The sequence below is a fragment of the Saccostrea echinata genome, unplaced genomic scaffold (genome assembly GCF_033153115.1).
Source record: "Saccostrea echinata isolate AGI-Se365-2 ecotype Australia unplaced genomic scaffold, CSIRO_AGI_Sech_v1 ptg000022l, whole genome shotgun sequence".
Classification (NCBI taxonomy): Eukaryota; Metazoa; Mollusca; class Bivalvia; order Ostreida; family Ostreidae; genus Saccostrea; species Saccostrea echinata.
The window spans coordinates 7,415,666-7,436,832 of NW_026889771.1; the positions used below are offsets into that span (position 1 = coordinate 7,415,666).

The following is a 21,167-nucleotide window of genomic DNA, read 5'->3' on the forward strand; positions in this document are numbered from 1 at the left end:
ATCAACTTTCAATGTTTCAACAGTAGAAAGACAGTAAAGGAATGTAAAATTCCCCTGTCAGTGAACTTGAACTTGTCCAAATAACTTTGCGTCAAGCCATGACACATTCTTCAGCTGGTTAAGAGCAAACACCATATGTATGTCACCGACATAAAAAAAATCACAGTCACGTATTCTTTCAGATTATTCATCCAAAACATCATATTCTAAGTGACCTCGAATTTAAGTCAAGGCCATTACACACTCTGGATGATATATTTATCATCTTTTCAGTGAAATGCAAATGCATGCAATTTTTTCTATTACAAAAGTATAGACCTTTTTGTTTATTTGTTTGTATGTTGTTTAACGTCCCTTTCGAGAATTTTTCAATCATATGGAGACGCCACCACTTGCCGATGGAGATCTGCAAATTTTGACCTATACTCGGCACACATGGCCATTTAGCAGTGAGGGATCTTTTTTGTGCCAGCACCTACTCCCAGACGGGACCTCAGTTTGTACGGTCTCATCCGAAGGATCAGTCTCTGCGTCCCACAGTGGGATTCGAACCTGCGACTTAAGGATCAACTCCATAATCCACGACTCTAGAGCAGACACTCTTACCACTGCGCCACTTGGGTGACTAGACCTTTTTGAATTTTACACTTATTATATCAGTGACCTTGAACTTGCCTAAATGAACTATGTTAAGGTCAAAAACAACCTTTGAACAAATTATGAGCTTCCAGTGATACCCAATGACAAAGATATACCTGAAAAAGAATATTGCACTTTTCTGTCAGTGACCTTAAACTTGCCAGAAAGACCTTGGATCAAGGTCAAAACACATTCTTGGATCATAAGCAATCTCTGTATCAAGTAAAAGCTTCCAGTGATTTTATATAACAAAGTTATAGCATGTGGAAAAAAATAATATTTATCTGCCAGTGACCTTGAACTTGCCGAAAAACCTTTGTTCAAGGTCAGGAAAACCCATCTCAAGCAATCTGAGAAAAAGTTTCCTGTGTTCCTCCCACCCCTTATAAATTTATAATCCAGGCACGAATTTTGCCACTTCTTCTGCCAGTCTAGTACTATGTTATCTCAAACCGGTGGATCATAAGCAATCTTTGTTCCAAGTATGAGCTTCAAAAGACACATACAGTAATCTTACAGTTTTCTGTCAGTGACCTTGAACTTACAGGAATGACCTTGGATGAAAGTCGTGTCAAACCCTTTAATTTTGTCATAAGCAATTTCTGTATCAAGTATGATGCTTGCTATTTTTTTCCAATGACCTTGAACTTGCTGGAATGATGTTGGATCAAAACCATGACACACCTTCGGATCATTAGTAATCTTTGTACCAAGTATGACCTTCCAGTTTCTTCATAACAAAGTTATAATATCCTTGGCGAACTATCACGTACAAACGGACAGCTAGGCAGACGGACAGTGTGATTCCAAAAGACTCAAAACACCCCCACCCCAAACCCACACACTTCGTTTGGGGGGATATATAAATTCCTTTGTTAAATTATGAACACTCTTTCCGGCCCAAACCTTCTCCCTGGAATCAATATTTGAAAAAAAAATATGAATGTATGCTATGTTGGAAATTTTCTCATTCTAGTTCAGGGATTCTTGAGAATACTATTTTCAAATGACCCCATGCGCGGATCTAGAGGGGGTTGGGGGCAGTTAAATGTATATACTAAACAGGAGGCCCATGGGCCACATCGCTCACCTGGGTAACTTTGGCCATGCTGTTCATTACCAGACTTCCCCCCTTGTAATACCTATTGTGGCCCCACCCTACCCCCAGGGGCCATGATTTGAACAATTTAGAATCTACACTACCCCAGGATGCTTCCACATAAGTTTCAGTTTTTCTGGTCCAGTGGTTTTTGAGAAGATTTTTCCTATATATTTCAATGTAAAACTTGAGATCCCCCCTATTGTGGCCCCGCCCTATCCCCGGGGTCATGATTTGAACAATTTAGAGTCTACACTACTTGAGGATGCTTCCACATAAGTTTCAGCTTTTCTGGCTCAGTGGTTCTTGAGAAGAAGATTTTTAAAGATTTTTCCTATATATTTCAATGTAAAACTTGTATTCCCTATTGTGGCCTCGCCCTACCCCCGGGGGTCATGATTTGAACAATTTAGAATCTACACTACCCCAGGATGCTTCCACATAAGTTTCAGCTTTTATGGCCCAGTGGTTCTTGAGAAGAAGATTTTTAAAGATTTTTCCTATATATTTCAATGTAAAACTTGTATTTCCTATTGTGGCCACGCCCTACCCCCGGGGGTCATGATTTGAACAATTTAGAATCTACACTACCCCAGGATGCTTTCAAAAAAAGTTTCAGCTTTTCTGGCTCAGTGGTTCTTGAGAAGAAGATTTTTAAAGATTTTTCCTATATATTTCTACGTAAAACTTGTATTCCCTATTGTGGCCTCGCCCTACCCCCAGGGGTCATGATTTGAACAATTTAGAATCTACACTACCCCAGGATGCTTCCACATAAGTTTCAGCTTTTCTGGCCCAGTGGTTCTTGAGAAGAAGATTTTTAAAGATTTTTCCTATATATTTCAATGTAAAACTTGGATTCCCTATTGTGGCCCCGCCCTACCCCCGGGGGTCATGACTTTAACAATTTAGAATTTTCACTATCCCAGGATGCTTCCACGTAAGTTTCAGCTTTTCTGGCCCAGTGGTTCTTGAGAAGATTTTTTAATGACCCCACCCTATTTTTGTCTTTTCTTGATTATCTCCCCTTGTAAGAGGACTTGGTCCTTTATTTTAAAAATTTGAACTCCCCTTCCCCCAAGGATACTTTGTACCAAGTTTGGTTAAAATTGGCCCAGTGGTTCTTGAGAAGAAGTTGAAAATGTGAAAAGTTTACAGACGGACGGACGGACAGACAGACGGACGGACGACGGACAACGGGTGATCAGAAAAGCTCACTTGAGCTTTCAGCTCAGGTGAGCTAACAAGTAAAACTGACCATGCCCCCCCCCCCTTATAAAACACGGACCCTTCCTCGAAAACGCGGATCTGAGTTAAAATGGTATGAAAAGTCTTAGGTATGAAGCTTTAAAATTCAACGACCCCCCCCCCTCCCCCATACACACACACAAACACACACACGAAATAGGTTTTTCACGTTTGGGAAAAGAGTTTCTTTTTTTTGGCTCGTCAAGAAATTTCTGGGTTGAATTTTTTTTTTATTGGGATCCCCTCCCCTCCCCCCTCCGTGGAAAAAAATTCCTTGATCTGCGCCTGGACCCCATCTAATTTTTTCTACATGTATCCGTTAAAAGAGGATGTGACCCTTCATTTGAACAAAACTTTACCAAAAATATTCTGTGTTAATTTTCGTTGTTATGGTCCAGTGGTTCTTGATAAGATAAAAATGAGAAAAATTTACGAGTAGCTTTAGAACAACAACGACGATAATGCTTATATACACCAATATAGCAAACAAAGATGAAGAATTATGAACAGCAAAAGCTTACTTGGGTCTTTGGCTTGGGAGATGAGATACTTATTAAAAATTGAAATTATTTTGTCTTTTTTTTTTTTTACAATCGACGGGCCTGCATTTCAAAGAGAGAGAGAGAGAGAGAGAGAGAATTTCTAGCTAGGTCTCTGAATAACAGTGAGATCGGTTCAGAAAACTAGGTCCCTAAGAATGTACATGTATATAAAATAGGCAGTGCCTTTCTCTCGGAATTCATCACCTGCTTCTATAAAGCTCCATCCTCACTTGTACTGACATGTACCTGGTAAAACCAACCGACTGCGAAGGAAAACATTCTATTTATTTCGAGGATGGGGGTTTACGTATAGTGATGAGAGGAAATTTATTCACCTATACGTTCATTAAATATGAAAGATTGCTTCTGAGTATTTGTATACGATCGCACGACTTTCGTGTTAATTTATAAAAAAGTTAGATTATGAAAGCAAAGAACTAAACTAACATTTGTTGTAGATGAATTAAATAATTATTTAGCCGTTTATAAGGTTTTTTAACATCTGTAAGAACCACTTTATTTTAAAAAACAAATAATCGTCCTATTATTGGCGCCCATGATATATTAGACTATGTGTTTAAATAAAACATAATTCAGATATCGACATCAAAGAGAACAACACATTCTTTTTCAGTGGCGGAAACAGGAATCTTGAAAAGGGGGCCCGACCAGTTTTGTGTCGAGGTAGGGGCCCAAAGCCACATTATAAATTGATTTATTAAATCTTGTGTATATTTTGGATACAAAAGGGGGCCATGGGCGGACATAGGATTTGTGATGGGGGGTGGGGGCGTGGATAACTTCGTTCAGGCAGGGGGTCTGGGGGCCGCCTTAAGGCCCCCAGTGGGTCCAGGGCGAAGCCCTGGTGGTGGCCTAGGGCGCGAAGCCCTCGGAAGCTCCTGGGTTTTCGTGAATTTTAAGAGTCAGTAAAACCAGAAACAAAAATAGTTGTATTGATTACTTCCTTTACACAAAAGCCTATAAGATATGCATTAAGTTTGTAACTTACAATACTCTAAAGTCTTTGTAGGAATTTCACGTCTGCTTAAGAATAATGTACAAATTTATTAATCATTTGAAAATTTTTATTTCAAATTTACTCTTGAGAAAGCAGAAACTTTGTGTATCTCCGAACTTCGTGTATGTCAGAAGTCGTTCTGAATCATTATTATTTCAGCAAGGATGCTAGTTCAACTTGATATTTGTTTGTAACTCTAATGTTATTCCAAAAAGTGTTGTTGTTTTTTTTAAATTCCATTCACTGACCTACACATGTATCTCCACCGCAGCCAACGAAACAATATAAACAAACACGCTGTAACGTGCAGTTCCCTTTATAGCAGTATGAAATAAACGAAGCACAATGATACACAAAGAATATCTGAATATTGAAAAATTAAATATTGCAACGTTTGTTTTTATAAGTATTATACATATATGACAGATACACTGTAGGGTAGGGTGGTGTAATTTCGACCGATTATTTTTTTATATTTAGATTTGTTCAAGTATGTCACTGCCTATTACATGTATTACGCTCAACATTTACTGGATTATTTTTCCTTCGGAATACCTTTTATTGTTCAGATTACATTGTGTTATATGTATTATTCGTCATGATATAAAATAAATGTGTTCAATTTACAAGATATGTGTGCTGGGTAACTTCAACTGCACACGGGGTATTTTCGATCGATGTGCAAATATAAATGAAATTATTCGCGTCATCTCTAATTTAAAAAAAATACATAAAAATTAATTTAAATTATTCTGTTGTAAAACATAAAAGATTGTGAAAAAATGCTGACAAAAAGAAAAAAAAGCAATTTTCAAAATGTACCTAATTTGAAGACATTAAGTGCACCAGGTGCCTAGAAACTAATTTACCGATTTATCAAGGCATGCTACAAATATATATATGCGCAGGCATCTAAACCGCATGTAAACAAACAGATGATTTTTTCACGGTTATAGAACTAGTTTCTACGGAGTATTCTTGTACATAATACTTATCCTAATACTTTTTTTTATACGGATGGTGGTCATGATTTTTTTCTGGTAACAAATAGCATTGCGTCATTTTCATTGGTCGAACTGAGTTACCTGCTGACGCCGTATTCATGCAAAGGTAACTTCGGCCGATTTCTGTTCAGCTGATTTGCATTTTATTTGTAAAAACTAAATACTATAAATTTAAAAGGTATGAATTTAAGTTGCAAATTTAAACATAGTTGATAAATTTCACGCCAGGAATATCCACTGTGTCTTTCTGTATATTGATAAACTGATAATTCCCCGCAATGGTTTAAAAATACTCGTCCGTAATTTTTTGGGCGATAAAGTTTCTTCTTGGATGTAATTTTCCAGTAAAGAAATAAATTTCGCCTATTATTATCAACATTGATTTGTATATGAAGAATGCATTTTCTTTCTGCATAAAATAGATGTGTGTACACTATAATGGGTTATAAACAAATTATTTTAAGGTATTTATGAACAGTCGAAATTAACCAGGTGGTCGAAGTTACACTCGTTTGTGACCATCCTAACCTATATCCTGATGTTAAAAAAAAGTCTTGTATCTATGTAAGTAAATTACTGCATAGTTATACCATTTGATAAATAAATACATCAATCAGTGGATAGGTTTGTAACGTAGACCTTCTGATTTTAAATTCATTTATTTACCTCACTCGGCACACCTCGGCCGATTCGTACCTCATCTGGATGAAGGTGACGGAATCAGCCGAGGTTTGCCGAATGTTATTTACCTTCGACCAGCCTTTAAATATTGCAGTATTTTTCTTTGCATCATCATAGGAAATTGACAAGTGCTGTCTACCCTTCAAACGAAATCGGGAGACGTTTTCCGCTTTGAATAATTATGAGATAATATTCATAGCCTAGGGAATGCAAGGTTTTCAGACTTGATTTTTAAGAAAACCGATACTTGGTCATAAAATAAAATTACCATTTTTTAATTGACCATTAATTATAAAACCAAAGTATGGCATTATTAATATTAGTCATGTCATATTTTGAAAATTTTAGGGGGGGGGGGGGGCGTGCGCCCCCAAGTCCCACTTAAATCCGCCAGTGGGGGCAGGCCCCCTGAACCTCCTCTAAATCTGTCAGTGTTTTCTTTCATTATACGGACTTGCAGAATAAGCGAAATCAGACATTTAATAAAAATCTCAAACCCGATCTAAAACGCGTTGACAAAGTCAAACCAGACGGTTTTAGTTTTTACGGCATTTTTACAGTGATATGAGAAAAGTCGGATAATTGCTGTTAATTTTAAGAAATAAAGTTCGGCATTTTTCAACCTCGTTCGGTATAATATAATTTACTGATAATTTTTTCCGTTAAGGAGGAACACATGGACGAAGGATAAAAAAGAGGTATTCTGCATGTACATGTACACATCATTGTTATAATTGTGTACTCGGGATTAAACCCAAAATCCTTCGTTACATTGTATTTGGGTATATTTCACATGTTCTCAGGCGGATAATCATTTATTTTTATCTGTCTAAAGACAATAATTTCAGTTAATAGAGAAATGTTTTTATTTCGTCGTTTTTTCCCCATCCTTTTGGTTTACACGTTTGCTTTGTACACAAAAGCGTGTGTTCATATACCGCTGTTTCTACACGCTATCGATGTGATCAGGGAGAACATGATATCCTCCAGCAATTTACTTCTTATGAAAACACTCAATGAAAACATATTAGGTGAAAATATATACACCCATTAGTATCTTAGTACCTAAGTATCGACCTGTTTAATTGCAATGTCACCAACCGTAACGATCGCTGGCCAGGACTTGAATATAATTTATTACCGTTATTAAAACAACTCGTCAGCTGAGTGGACCTATGATTTAAACAGTAAAATAGGGAAATTCCAGAGTTCGAAGTGTATTTATTTTGGGCGCTCTTCCGCATAAACAAATTAAATCTCATTTACGCGTACTTACATGCATGTCCCAATAATTTGTGTCAAGGGTAAATTCAATTTATTAGATGAAATAAAACAAATGCATAAGATTAATCTTCCTAAACAACACGTTTTTAAAACAATCTATCTGATATAACTGACGGTATAAAATAACAAAGAAAATAAAGGGTTTGTGTTTGTATTTAATTTGGAATGAGAACAAATCTTAACCTGTCAAATAACTTATAAAACATACTTCGTTTTCCAGACACTAATTGCCATGCGTAATCTTCACATGCACTGACCAAGAGGTCACAAGTTTGAAATGTATGGCTTCTCATTGCGTGAGTTTTGTCAACACATGTCGGAGTAGACTATCTAAGCCAATTGATTCCCAAAGAAAACTGCATAGGAAGGGTTCTTTTTTGGTACACTTTTTACGGGTAAAATTCATTCGACGTTGTATGCAATAATATTGTAAGCTAGGAAGAAAATAATACAAACTCAAAAGTACTTAATTTTATTTTCGATTTTCCTGACAATTAAAAATGTGACCTCTACATACAATTATCGTTTTTAATTATATACATCCTGTTTAATGTTCATGAAAGAAATAGCAACTCGTTAAATAATAACATAAGAGAGATAAATAAACTGTTTCTTTAATACGCAAAGAAAGTGGTCTTTTCGGCATTCAAAATGCATTGAATTTGAAGTGAATAAGTGAAAGGCACTTAAGACTAGCTGATTAAAACGAGCGAGTGATAATTAAACAGTAAGACGGAATCATATGAAAGATTCGAAATGATTTTAAAGTTATTTTCCACAAAGCGCAATTATCTCAACAATGCAATGTTTATAAGAATAAATATGCAACTTTCTTGTAATTCAGCGAATAAAATATAAATCGAAATGTACTAGCGACTTAATCAAAGATATTAAATAATCTGAAAGATTCAACATATTTATCCACTCATCACTTAGTTAAAATGTATTTGGAATGGCCATTCTATGGTTTGTTTTGTGTATGACCTTAGGTCGCTGGTTCACACGCCGATTGATCCTCGCTGACCTCCTTTGCCATGCGCTATCGAGGGAGGGGTTACATAATTGTAAACACACGAGGTGAATGTAAAAGGCGTGTACTTAATGACTGTAAATAGTCTATGTTTAAAGTTTTGTTTTATTTTCTAACTTTATTGTTTGTTTTTATATGATAAGAAGAAAAGGTTATCTTTTTTCCCCTGTTTAGTAGACTGGTTTATCCAAATTTGAAAACAAACGAAATAAAAGGGAAAGTTGTCAGTAAATAATTTGGAAATAAAGCACAAAATACTTCAAAAACCTGATTCTAAAGAATATTAACATCTAATATAGCAAGGTTTATTATTTATAGTAAGTTTATTTTAATTACACGCATGAAGAGCTCTTGTTTACTTGCTGAATGAAAACACTTACCTGTATATGTGTTATGCTTCTAGCTCATTTAGAACACAAGACTCAAACAAAATAACATTTTCTTGAGATCAATAAGATGTTAAATAACAACTTTAATTACGGCAGCTATTTCGAAATATTTACCGTTTTTGAGTTATAAAGCAAAAAGTTTAAAGGGCCCCAGATCCCTAATTTTAGGGGCCAGACCCTTTTTAGGGGTCTCAAATGAAAGGCCTTAAAATTGTGCACAACTTTTATTCTACATGTTTTATCAAAATATTTTTAGTTTAGAAGATAAAATGGAAAATATGTGTAAATTTTCGCTCTTTTTGGCGTTCTAATTTTTGACCCCTCTCTAGCGCCATTTTGAATACAGAAATTGAAAAACAAAAACCGATGTGCACAACTTCAGTGCTTCTATTATTTAAATTCGGTAGAATTTCTACTCCAGCTTCAGTAGTCTCTGAGCCTTTGTCTGGAAATGAAGCCTCCTAAATTTTCATTTAAAGGGAGATAACCCAAAAGCGGAAGTGGGTTTTTGAAATGTTTGACAGCATTCTGATAGAATTTTGTAACGTCTTTAAACCCTGCAAATTTGAGCAAAATCCGTTGAGAAATGAGCAAGATATGAGGTCTCAAAGTTGGCGTCTAGGAAAAAAAAAGAATAATAAGAACTAGAGCCGAGCTCGTTGCAGAGCAACGAATAGGTCTTCCGTTGGAGCAGTGACCTTGAGTCAAGGTCATGCCATATTCTAAGATGATAAATAATCTTTTAAGGGACTATCAACTTGCAATGCTTCGCCAGTAGAAAGACAATAAAATAATGTACACTTTCTATTTCGTGACCTTGAACTTGCCCAGATGACCTTGCGTCAACCCATGACACACTCTGGTTATGACGCAAACCTATCTGTGTTACCGACTTGACAAGTTAACTCCTGTTCTTTCAGACCACACATCCAGTAAAAGCATCTTGTTCTTAGTGACGTTGAACTTGAGTCAAGGCCATGACACAGTCTGTATGATACCAACAATACCCATTCTGAGTGTTTCCAACTTGACAAGTTTACACATGTTTTTTTCATTTTGTTTCCATATAGTTGTAATTTATTACTTTTAACTCGCTGGCTTCAAATTTTATTGTATATATGTTTTATGTCCAATTTCGATATTGAAAAACGTCGGCATCTTTGAGTACGTGTACAAGGTGCATTACGTTACCCTATCACATCATGTTTTACAACGCAGACCATTCATGTATATATAGTCAGCGTTATAAAAAAAAGGTTAAAAAACCCATTTTATTCATCAAAAATCTCTGCTTAATTATCTTTGCTGATTTCTTAAAGAACTAGAGTGTTCCCAGGAACGCATGTGTCGCCTGCTTTTAGCTTCATTAAAGATGTAACTAAGTCTAAAAGTTATCAGCTATTTATTTGCTAAGGCATTGAATATAGTTCATGCCAAAAAACAAAACAAAACAAAACAATCCAGGGATAGTAAGACTGCGATAGAATCTAACAATCAAATAGAAATGCAATATGCTGGAGTTACAAAACTATACTCGACAGAGTTTTTCACATAGCATGTTAAAAGTTGGTGTAATCATAAAGATAGCCATTTTAAAAAGAAAATAATGTAGAAGTGTTTAGCAATGCGTCTTATTGTTTTCAAAATATATCTCTTTTGAATTCTTTGTCTACAAACCTTGTGTGTCAAGCAGGGATGGGGTAATTGAAAAAAGTAATTGTAATTGGCTGTAATTAATTACATTTTTCGAAGTAATGGGATGTAATTTGTAATTGAGGAATTTTTCAATTACAAGTAATTGTAATTTAATTAATTACACAATGAAAATGCCATGTAATTTCAATTACATTTTGAATTACTTTCAATTACATTTCCATAATATTTGTTAAATCAAGAATTGAGAAGAAATCTGGTGTTTCTCAAATTTGTTAAATTCCAATAAATCAGATTCAACAAACCTACAAGTACATTTAAAACAAGTAAAAGTATATTTGAAGATATACTTTTATAAAGAATATTTGATATTCATTTTTGTTAACATTTATTTTCTCTCTCTCCCTGTTTTTTCTTTCTCTTTCTCTCTTCAAGTGTGTGTAAACTATGTACATGTAAAAAGTGTTTTTTTAAGATGATGACCACTCAATGAACAATAGACTACCCAGGTGAACTTAATTTACCTGTGTGGCTCTTAAAGCCCCAGGACATATAATTGCTGTACAAACAATTCTCAAAGCCATATCATATTTGAATGTACAACCAGTATGTCCAACAATGGTGTGTTTCAATATTTTGAAGTTCCTAGTAATTGTGGAAGCGGCAATTTTAGAGCAAAATGTTTCCTTTGTTCCTCATACATATCAGGAAATATGAAAGTGACCTCCAACTTTGTAACCCACATGAAGGTAATTAATTCTTAATTAAATTAATTAGAAATTTATAAGATTTGCTGATATTTCTCTCATTTAACCAATTTATTCAAATTGTTGTCATTTAACCAATTTATTCAAATTACTTAAAGATATAGTTATAATTAATCTTGTTTAAATTTCTTTTATAGAGAAAGCATAGAGATATACTGATTCAAGAAAACAGTGATCCAGTAGAACAGCAAACATTAAGCAGTTTTATCAAGCAAGGGAAGTACAAGCCTACAGATCCCAAACAACAACAAATTACCAATGCTCTCTTAATGTTCATAGCAGGAGATCTTTTACCTGTTTCAGTTGTCGACAGTGAAAACTTCAAGAATTTTATGGAAACACTAGATTCAAAATATCAGATCCCTAGTCGGAAACACCTAACCACAAAACTTTTACATGAAAAGTCCACTGAGGTACAAAATAACTTAAAACATCAACTGAAGAAAGCCGAAAGTATTTGTTTAACAATTGATATGTGGTCATCACGCCAAATGAAGGGTTTCTTGGGAATAACAGGACATTATATTCTGGACTGGACAATGGTCTCAGTTATGCTATGCTGCAAGAGGTTTAGGGGAAGACACTGCAGAAAACATTAGAACTGAGTATGAAGAAACTATTTCAGCATATAATGTAGCTGACAAAATTGTTTCAATCGTTAGCGACAATGCTACAAATATGGTCAAAGCCTTTAGTATACCAGGGTTCATTCATGAAGAGATTGTTGAGGATTCTAATGATGATTCTGATGATGATTCTGATGATGATGAGGTTGATGATGCGTATGATGCCAACAAAGACAGCTTGCCAAAGCACACAAGATGTTATGCTCACAGCTTACAGTTAGTAGTGAAGGATGGTATGAAGGAATGCTCTGGGCATTTGAAAAATGTTATCACAAAATGTTCAAGTATAGTGTCATTCGTAAAGAAATCTATCACTGCAAGTGAACTACTTGAAGGATTCAACCGTCTTCAGAAGGCAAATGCTACAAGATGGAACTCTGAACTGGCTATGTTACGCTCTGTGTTGAAGATTCCTGAAGATAAGTTAAATGAAATAGGATGTAAAACTAAGATAAGTACATATGAGCGAAAGCTTTTAAATGAACTGTGTGATGTACTTGAGCCATTTGAGAGAGCCACAAGCCTAGTTCAAGGGGAGAAGCATGTGACAGGATCCCTTCCTATCCCTGTTACCCTTGGCCTTCGCCATCAGATGTCTAAACTTACCACCGACTATAACTTCAAAATGGTGTCCACTCTCTCTGATTCTGTGAACTCAAGATTGGAAAGATTTGTCAAGGATGAATCAAGCAAACTGGCAGCAATACTGGATCCACGATTCAAATGTAGATGGTGTGACAGTGAGGATGCATATGATGAATGTGTGAAACTTTTGAAAACTGAACTTTCAAAGATAGAAGCCCCATCAGATGTTCTTGAAGATGATAAATCTTGTTCCCCTTCCCCCAAACGCCAGAAAAAAGAAAATTTCTTTGATTTCATGCCTTCAACTCCTAAGAGGAAGAAACACCAATCTGGAACTTTTGATGAAGTTAATGCCTATCTTGCTGAGGAGTGTATCCAAATGGATGAAAACCCACTTGAATACTGGAAGAAGGCTTCTGAAATGTATCCATTACTATCAGTGCTTGCCAAAAAGTACCTAACAATTCTTGCAACATCTGCTCCTGTAGAAAGACTGTTTAGTGTGGCCGGTAAAGTTCTTCGCCCTGATAGGTGCAGGCTAAATGACACTACATTTGAAAAACTTTTAATGATTAAATGTAATGGGAATTTAAAGTAAGGAGGAAGTGAGTGTAAATTATGTGACAATGGATTGTTTTGGAAGAAGTTACACCCCCGGACAGGTGTTATATATGTATTATACATGTGGTGTTTAATAAATTTTCAAAAAGTAATTTGTAATTTAATTAATTACTTTAGCAAAGTAATTGTAATTTAATTAATTACATGGTCTAAAAATGAGTAAGTGTAATTGTAATTTAATTGACCAAAAAGGTAAAGTAATTGTAATTTAATTAATTACATTTCAATGTAATTGACCCCATCCCTGGTGTCAAGTTAGAATTATCTGCAGAATTAACCACACGCAATGAATCTCCGAAATTAAACACATAATAACACATAATTGAGAAATAAATCGTTTATCAAATACATGTATGCAGTTTAAAGATTAAGATTCATGAAATCGGGGACCTTTATACGTCCTTAATAAAATGTTTTGGATTTAAATTAAATCAAATTAAGATAAGAATAAATGATTTAATTGAATGATCCGGTATGATTTAAAAAATAATTTTCCGTAAATCATTGTGTCAGCAAAATGAATATAGAACGACAATGTTTTGTGTATGAGCACTAATAGCTGCTTCCTCGGCTACATAATTAGGTTACATAATTGTAAACAAACAGAAAACCCGGGTATATGTGAAACGCAGTTAAATGCAGTAAAAGACTGATTTATTTTTTGCTAACTTTTTTTTAAAATTTAATATAGTGTATGTTTCAACATTAAACGACGAAAAGATGTTTTGTTTACGAACGCAGGTCGCTGGTTCACACGCAATGGATCTCTTGTAATTTCGGCCACAATAATTTAATAAGTATATCACCAACATGACCAACATAGATAAGATGAAATAATTTGAAAGATCCGATTTGACTAAAAAAAAAATTATCCGTACATAGTTGAGTTTGCAAAATAGATTTAGAACGGCAATGCTTGTTTAGTGTATGGCCACTGATCACTGGATCTAGGTCACGCGTGATCGGGGGATGGCCGGTTACGTAATTATAAACAAAAACAAACCCCGAGACGTATTGAAAATGTGTGACTCATTAATTTGGAATGAAACCACAGAACACGTAAAAACTTATTTTAAAGTAGTATTAGTATTTATTTTGGATAGGTTTATCATTTATAGCAAGTTTATTTCAGTTATGCGCATAAAGATTTCACCTTCACTTGTCTAATGAAACTAGTTACCTGTATATGGGTCAAGCTTCTAGCTCATTTATTAAAAAAGACTCGAACAAAATAACAAGTTCAAGAGATCAATGATATGTTAAAGAACAACTTTTTTAGCGACAGCTATATCGAAATATTTACCGTTTTTGAGTTATAAAACGAAAACTTTCAAGGACCCTAGATCCCTAATTTAAGGGACCAGCCCCTTTTTGGAGGTGTCAAATGAAAGACCTTAAAATTGTGCACAACTTTTATTCAACATGTCTTAACAAAATATTTTTAGTTTAAAAGATACATAGGAGAATATATGTAAATTTTCGCGCTTTTAGGCGTTCTAATTTTTTACCCCTATCTAGCGCCATTTTGAACACAGAAATCAAAAAACAAAAATAGATGTGCACAACTTCAATGCTTCTATTATTTAAATTTGGTAGAATTTCTTCTCCAGCTTTTGTAGTCTCGGAGCCTTTATCCGGAAATGAAGAGTCCTAAATTTTCATTTAAAGGGAGATAACTCAAAAGCGGAAGTGGATTTTTGACATGTTTGACAGCATTCTGATAGAGTTTTGTAACGTCTATAAACCCTGCAAATTTGAGCAAAATCCGTTGAGAAATGAGCGAGATATGAGGCCTCAAAGTTGGCGTCTAGAAAGGAGAAGAAAAGAAAAAAGAACTAGATGAGATCTCGTTGCAAGCAACGAGTAGGTCTTCCGTCCGATTTTTCGATAAGATGAGATAAGAATTTTGACTGAGATTTTCGTTAAAAAATAGTAATATAAATAAATTGTTAAGACAAACAATTTTCCTTCAGTAATGTGTAACAAAATATTGATCAATAAAAAGTTATAGATTAAACACTTCTTGGTCCCTTATATGAGTGGTCAGCTCCTTTTTCTTGATATCATCTTAAAGCTCTCATGATTTTGAACACTTTTTGTTCAACAACTATTCAGAAATTCTTTTTCGTTTCCGAGATATATGCAAAAGAAATATTATGGGCCTTCCCTTTACAGTACCAACCAGACCCAACCTGACACAAAGCAGTCCCAGGGACTGCTTTCTGGGACTGCTAAAGCGGTCCCAGAGCGGTCCCAGAAAGCAGTCCCAGCGGTCCCAGAAAGCAGTCCCAGCAGTCCCAGTGGGCGGGGTTAATTAATTAAATGGGCGGAGCTTACTCAGAAATGAGATTACCAATAAACAATGTTACTATAAAAGGCAGTGGAAATTGATGATGCATTTCTTTCTGAGCAGTAACAACAAATATTTACAATTCTTATGTGACAGTCATTTCTGACCTGTCAGGAAAATTACAGTACATGTAGAGAAACAAATAATAAATATTGAACGAAGAAGACACCTACTAATAATATGATTATTTAAACAAAGTTATGTCATATATTTATTTTTCACCCAAATAAATCAATTTCTTTATTTTCTGTGATTGATATTGGTTTCCATATTTATTTATTTTTTAAAAAATTAAACTTGAATTATTTTTTTTCTATCAGAATTAGTTTAAATAGATTTTATAATTATAGAGCAAGGCCGATTCCATACTATACTCTGAATGTATTTTTCTTACTGGAAAATACTGGGGGTTTTGAAAAATTCTTTGTAAAATTTTGCCGAGTATTATATTTCAGTCATGATTATTTTCACTGACTTGCCAATTTGATTATCGTTAGATTCTCTATGTAACAGAAATCAATAACACTCAGTTTTAAGTGTACATCTAAGTGTACATCTGTACGGCAAAGGAACCCTCAGATTATGTTTAAAATTAATTGATCCCGAAATATATCTATACACATTTATTGAAACAAAGATTTTTTGCAGTTCATAGATTGAAAATAGTGTCATTGTTGACCAGCGTGTTCAGTGATGTGTAACACCGATACCATTCATTGACTTTCTGCTAATCATGAAAGTTGTTACTTGTTCGCATTGCTTATATGTCGGAAGTATGGTAGAATAATTTTACTTCATGGTCATTTAATAAATTAATTATTAGGTTTTATATGAGGGCGGTAAAAAATAGCATGGAATGCGCTTTTTTTAAGCACGGTTTTAGCTTTTTCAATTAAAAAAATCTAGTACAGTATGTCCTTCTGAATATCTTACTGTAATAACATGTTTGTTTTTTTTAAATAGTGCTAATGCAAACTTTGAGTACATAATTTGATAGCATTAATTAATTAAATAGGCCCAGATAATTTTGTTTCAAACACCTGTATTAAAGTTTAATTTAAGGGATAAAAATCATCTCCTGACTTCCCTTTTTAACTACTTAATTTTTCAAAAATTAATTCTAGATGACTACAATGGTGTGAATTAACAGTCCCTGAAGACATATAGTAATTACATGTATATCTATCTCTACTTGTTACATTTTGTAAGAAATCCTTGTTTTTTATTTTTTATCTTAAACATCTCTCTGCTGAAAGTAAACAAAACAACAATAGGGAGACTGCAAATTCAGAATACACAAGGGGGCGGAGCTATCATGTCACTCAGAACCTTTTTTACGCATGAGTGAACAAAGCAGTCCCAGAAAGCAGTCCCAGGGACTGCTGGGTCTGCTTTCTAGAGCAGTCCCATAGCGGCCCCAGAGCAGTCCCAGGGACTGCTTTCTGGGACTGCTTAGGTGTCAGGTTGGGTCTGGTTGGTACTGTGAGTCCTAAATGGGGACATCTAGCAAAAATTGAAAGATTGCATATTATTAAGAATATTATTTTGAACGTCTTTTGTTACAATATTGGTAATCAAAATATTCTTCCTTTTCAAGATTTATTGCGCCAAAGATTATACAATCTGACCCCTAATTATCCCTTATTGCATAAGATATTATGTAAACACGATGTTTCATAGATAAAGAGTGTGAAGATGAACTATTTCGCTTCAGTAATATATTACAAAATATTGATCATTAAATAGTTATTGATTAAAGAATTTTGGCCCCTCTCGGCCCCTATTTTGAGGGGCCAACCCCATTTTCTTCAAACCACTTTAAAGCTCTTATGATTTTGAACACTTTTTCTTCAACAACTATTCAGAAATTCTTCTTCGTTTACAAGATATATGCAAAAGATATATTTATGGGCCAGCCCTTCAACTCCTAAATGGGGACATTTAGCAGAAATTGAAAAGTTACTTACTGTTTAGAACATAATTTTGAACATCTTTTATTCTATATTGCTTATCAAAACATTTCCCACTTTCGAGATATAAAGTGCTAAAGATTTGGCCTTCTGGGCCCCTTATGGCCCCTAATTATGTAACATGTGATGTGAATATTATAATATATAGTTGGAAATTGTTGAGATAAACATTTTTGCTTCAGTAATGAATTGCAAAATATTGATCGTTAAAGAGTTATTGATTAAAGACTTTCGGCCCCTATAAGCCCTTATTTTGAGGGGCAAGTCCCTTTTTCTTGATATCACCTTAAAGCTCTTATGATTTGGAACACTTTTTGTTCAACAACTAGTCAGAAATTCTTTTTCGTTTCCGAGATATATGCAAAAGAAATATTTAGGGGCCGGCCCTTCAACTCCTTAATGGAGACGTTTAGCAAAAATTGAAAGGTTACATATTGTTCAGAACATTATTGTGAACATCTTTTATTCAATATTGGTTAGCAAAATATTTCCCACTTCGAGATATAAAGCGTCAAAGATTTAGTATTTCGGCCCCTCATGACCCCTAATTATGTAACATGTGATGTGAATAACATACTATATACTTGTAGTTTGCTCAGATAAACATTTTTGCTGCAGTAATATTTTTACAAAATATCGATCGTTAAAGAGTTAACGATGAAAGACTTTCGGCCCCTATCGGCCCCGATTTTGAGGGGCCAGCCCCTTTTTCTTGATATCACCTTAAAGCTCTTATAATTTTGAACACATTTTGTTCAACAACTATTCAGAAATTCTTTTTCGTTTCCGAGATATATGCAAAGGAAATATTTAGGGGCCGACCCTTCAACTCCTTAATGGGGATGTTTAGCCAATATTAAAAGGTTGCATATTGTTTAGAACATTATTTTGAACATCTTTTGTTCAATATTGCTTATCAAAATATTTCCCACTTTTGAGATATAAAGCGTCAAAGATTTAGTATTCTGGCCCCTTATGGTCCCTAATTATGTAACATATGATGTGAATATCATTATATATAGTTGTATATTGTTGAGATAAACATCTTTGCTTCAGTAATGTATTACAAAATATTGATCGTTAAAAAGTTATTGTTCAAAGACTTTCGGCCCCTCTCAGCCCTTATTTTGAGGGTCCAGCCCCTTTTTTCTTCATATCACTTTAAAGCTCTCATGATTTTGAACACTTTTTGTTCAAGAACTAGTCAGAAATTCTTTTTCGTTTCCGAGATATTTGCAAAGGAAGTATTTAGGGGCCGGCCCTTCAACTCCTTAATGGGGACCTTTAGCAAAAAATTAAAGGTTGCATATTGTTTAAAACATTATTTTGAACATCTTTTGTTCAATATTGCTTATCAAAATATTTCCCACTTTTGAGATATAAAGCGTCAAAGATTTAACATTCTGGCCCCTTGTGGCCCCTAAGTATGTAACATATGATGTGAATATCATAATATATAGTTGTAAATTGCTGGGATAAACATTTTTGCTTCAGTAATGCATTACAAAATATTGATCGTTAAAGAGTTATTGATTAAAGACCTTCGGCCCCTCTTGGCCCCTAATGTGATGAGTCAGCCCCTTTACCTTGATATCATATGAAAGATCTTGTAATTCTACACAATTTCTGTTCAATATGTTTTAACAAAATACTCATAGTTAAAAAGATATCGTAAGAAATGTCTCTAAAATTCACTCATGATTCGTTTCCTAAATTTCGACCCCTACCGAGCTTCCATACTAGGCACTTCCGGAAAATTTGAAAACCCAGGTGATCAATGGCAACATGTCCTCTATCATCGCTGAAAATTTCAGCACTCTAGCTTTAATCGTTTTTGAGTTCCATCGCAGACAAGGAGGTCCTCTGAATTTTGATTAAAGGGCGATAACTTCCGACCGGAAGTGAATTTCAAAAAAATGAGAAAAACTTACAAGGTTCAGACAAAGATACATCTTCCCTGAAATTTCCAAGTAAATCGATCGAGCCAACTCCGAGAAATCTTCTGCACAAAAATTGTAAAGAAAAAAAAAGAATAATAATAATAATAATAATAAAAGTGAAAAAGAAACAATAGAATAATAGAAGGGTCTTCCGTTGGAGACGGAAGACCCTAATAAAAGTGAAAAAGAAACAATAGAATAATAGAAGGGTCTTCCGTTGGAGACGGAAGACCCTAATAATAAAAGTGAAAAAGAAACAATAGAATAATAGAAGGGTCTTCCGTTGGAGACGGAAGACCCTAATAATAATCTTAACCATCAGAATCAATAGAAGGTCTTCCGTTGTGACGGAAGACCTTAATAATCTTAACCATCAGAATCAGTAGAAGGTCTTCCGCCTGGAGCGGAAGATCTTAATTAAAACGAATATGTACGCGGCATCAAATGCCCAAACAGCTTCTTTCCGGAAAATTGTACATCACATATACAGAGACCTTTATATATATATATATATATATATATATATATATATATATATATATATATATATATATAACATTTATATTTAACTTAAGCATATTAACTATGGGACTTGAAAAGAGGGTAGATGAGAGAGGCAAGCCTACCTTTTTGTTCATTCTTATCGACGCAGTATGCTCTCACATCAGTACGCCCGTCCGTGATCAGAATCGGGTCTCTGTTACAGTTAATGAGACAACACCGTCCAAAAACGTCCTTATTCGCCATGCTCTTGTAAAGTAAATGTTAACACAGACTATTATTATTTAACCAAACATCACTGCCTAAAATAGTTTTCCTTGTCATAGACAAGTCAGCGATTTGAATGACATAAATACTGTGTTTACATCCCTAAGTCCGTAGCGAAGATATGTAATACGTCGCAGGATAAATATAGACCGGGGATTTCTATTGTGTCCTTTTCATTCTCTATCCAGAGTTGTCGTTCCCGCTACCTGTCAACACTCACTATACGAAATTCTTGAAAAATATTGTAAATGATTAAAAGTTGTAATAATAATAATAATAATAATAATAATAATCGTTTTTCATCATATTTCATCGGAAAATAGGATTTATTTTAATCTATTACCCCCTAAAACAATTTTTTAATTAAGTGTTAATTTTTTTCTCTCCGCAAAATAGTTCGAATACCCTAAAAACTTGAAAATAAATCGTTTTGAGGGATGATAGATTTAAAATAAATGAAAAATTATCATCTTTATCGATAATTACTATTCAATTACTATTTTAATTTCAAAATTTTCACTATTTAAAACTTGTACAAGAATCTTGTACAACGAGCGTTGAACAGAGGTGATGGGAGCGTAGCGAAGGCAACTCTTGATAGAGAATGAAATTTTATATGTAGTTGCAATAATCAATATATAACTAGTTTTTATTTCATTGGATAACTTTTTTTCATTGAGATACAGACAGAAGAAAAGCGCAATTCCCCACAAACTTCACAGAACGGGAAACGTCCCCGACTAGAAAACTCGTTTAACCACATGAAATGCTGTGTTATATTTAGATGTCGGGCAGAATGAAAACATAAAATATTACAACATGTATATCAGTGTTAAAATATTGCAATAAGTATCATGCTATTCAACAAAAACATAAACGTTTAGGTATTTTATTTTTCTAAAGCACATTGTTATTTTGCTAAACCGCATCCTGTTGAAATAGGAATATGCAGG

The 21,167-nt window shown here is 34.4% G+C and overlaps 1 protein-coding gene and 1 pseudogene across 1 annotated transcript in view; one reads left to right on the forward strand and one right to left on the reverse strand.

The window, feature by feature from the left end:
• Window positions 1-20,281, reverse strand: part of LOC133190841 (NAD-dependent protein deacylase sirtuin-6-like) — a 66,660-nt gene extending 46,379 nt beyond the window's left edge. The window contains exon 1 of the mRNA XM_061326525.1: window positions 20,073-20,281. Within this exon, the coding sequence (XP_061182509.1) occupies window positions 20,073-20,193 (121 nt within the window). The 5' untranslated portion in view covers window positions 20,194-20,281. The remainder of the gene's footprint in view (window positions 1-20,072) is intronic.
• On the forward strand, window positions 11,196-13,163 carry LOC133190589 (zinc finger BED domain-containing protein 4-like; annotated as a pseudogene).
• Window positions 20,282-21,167: the final 886 nt, after the last annotated feature.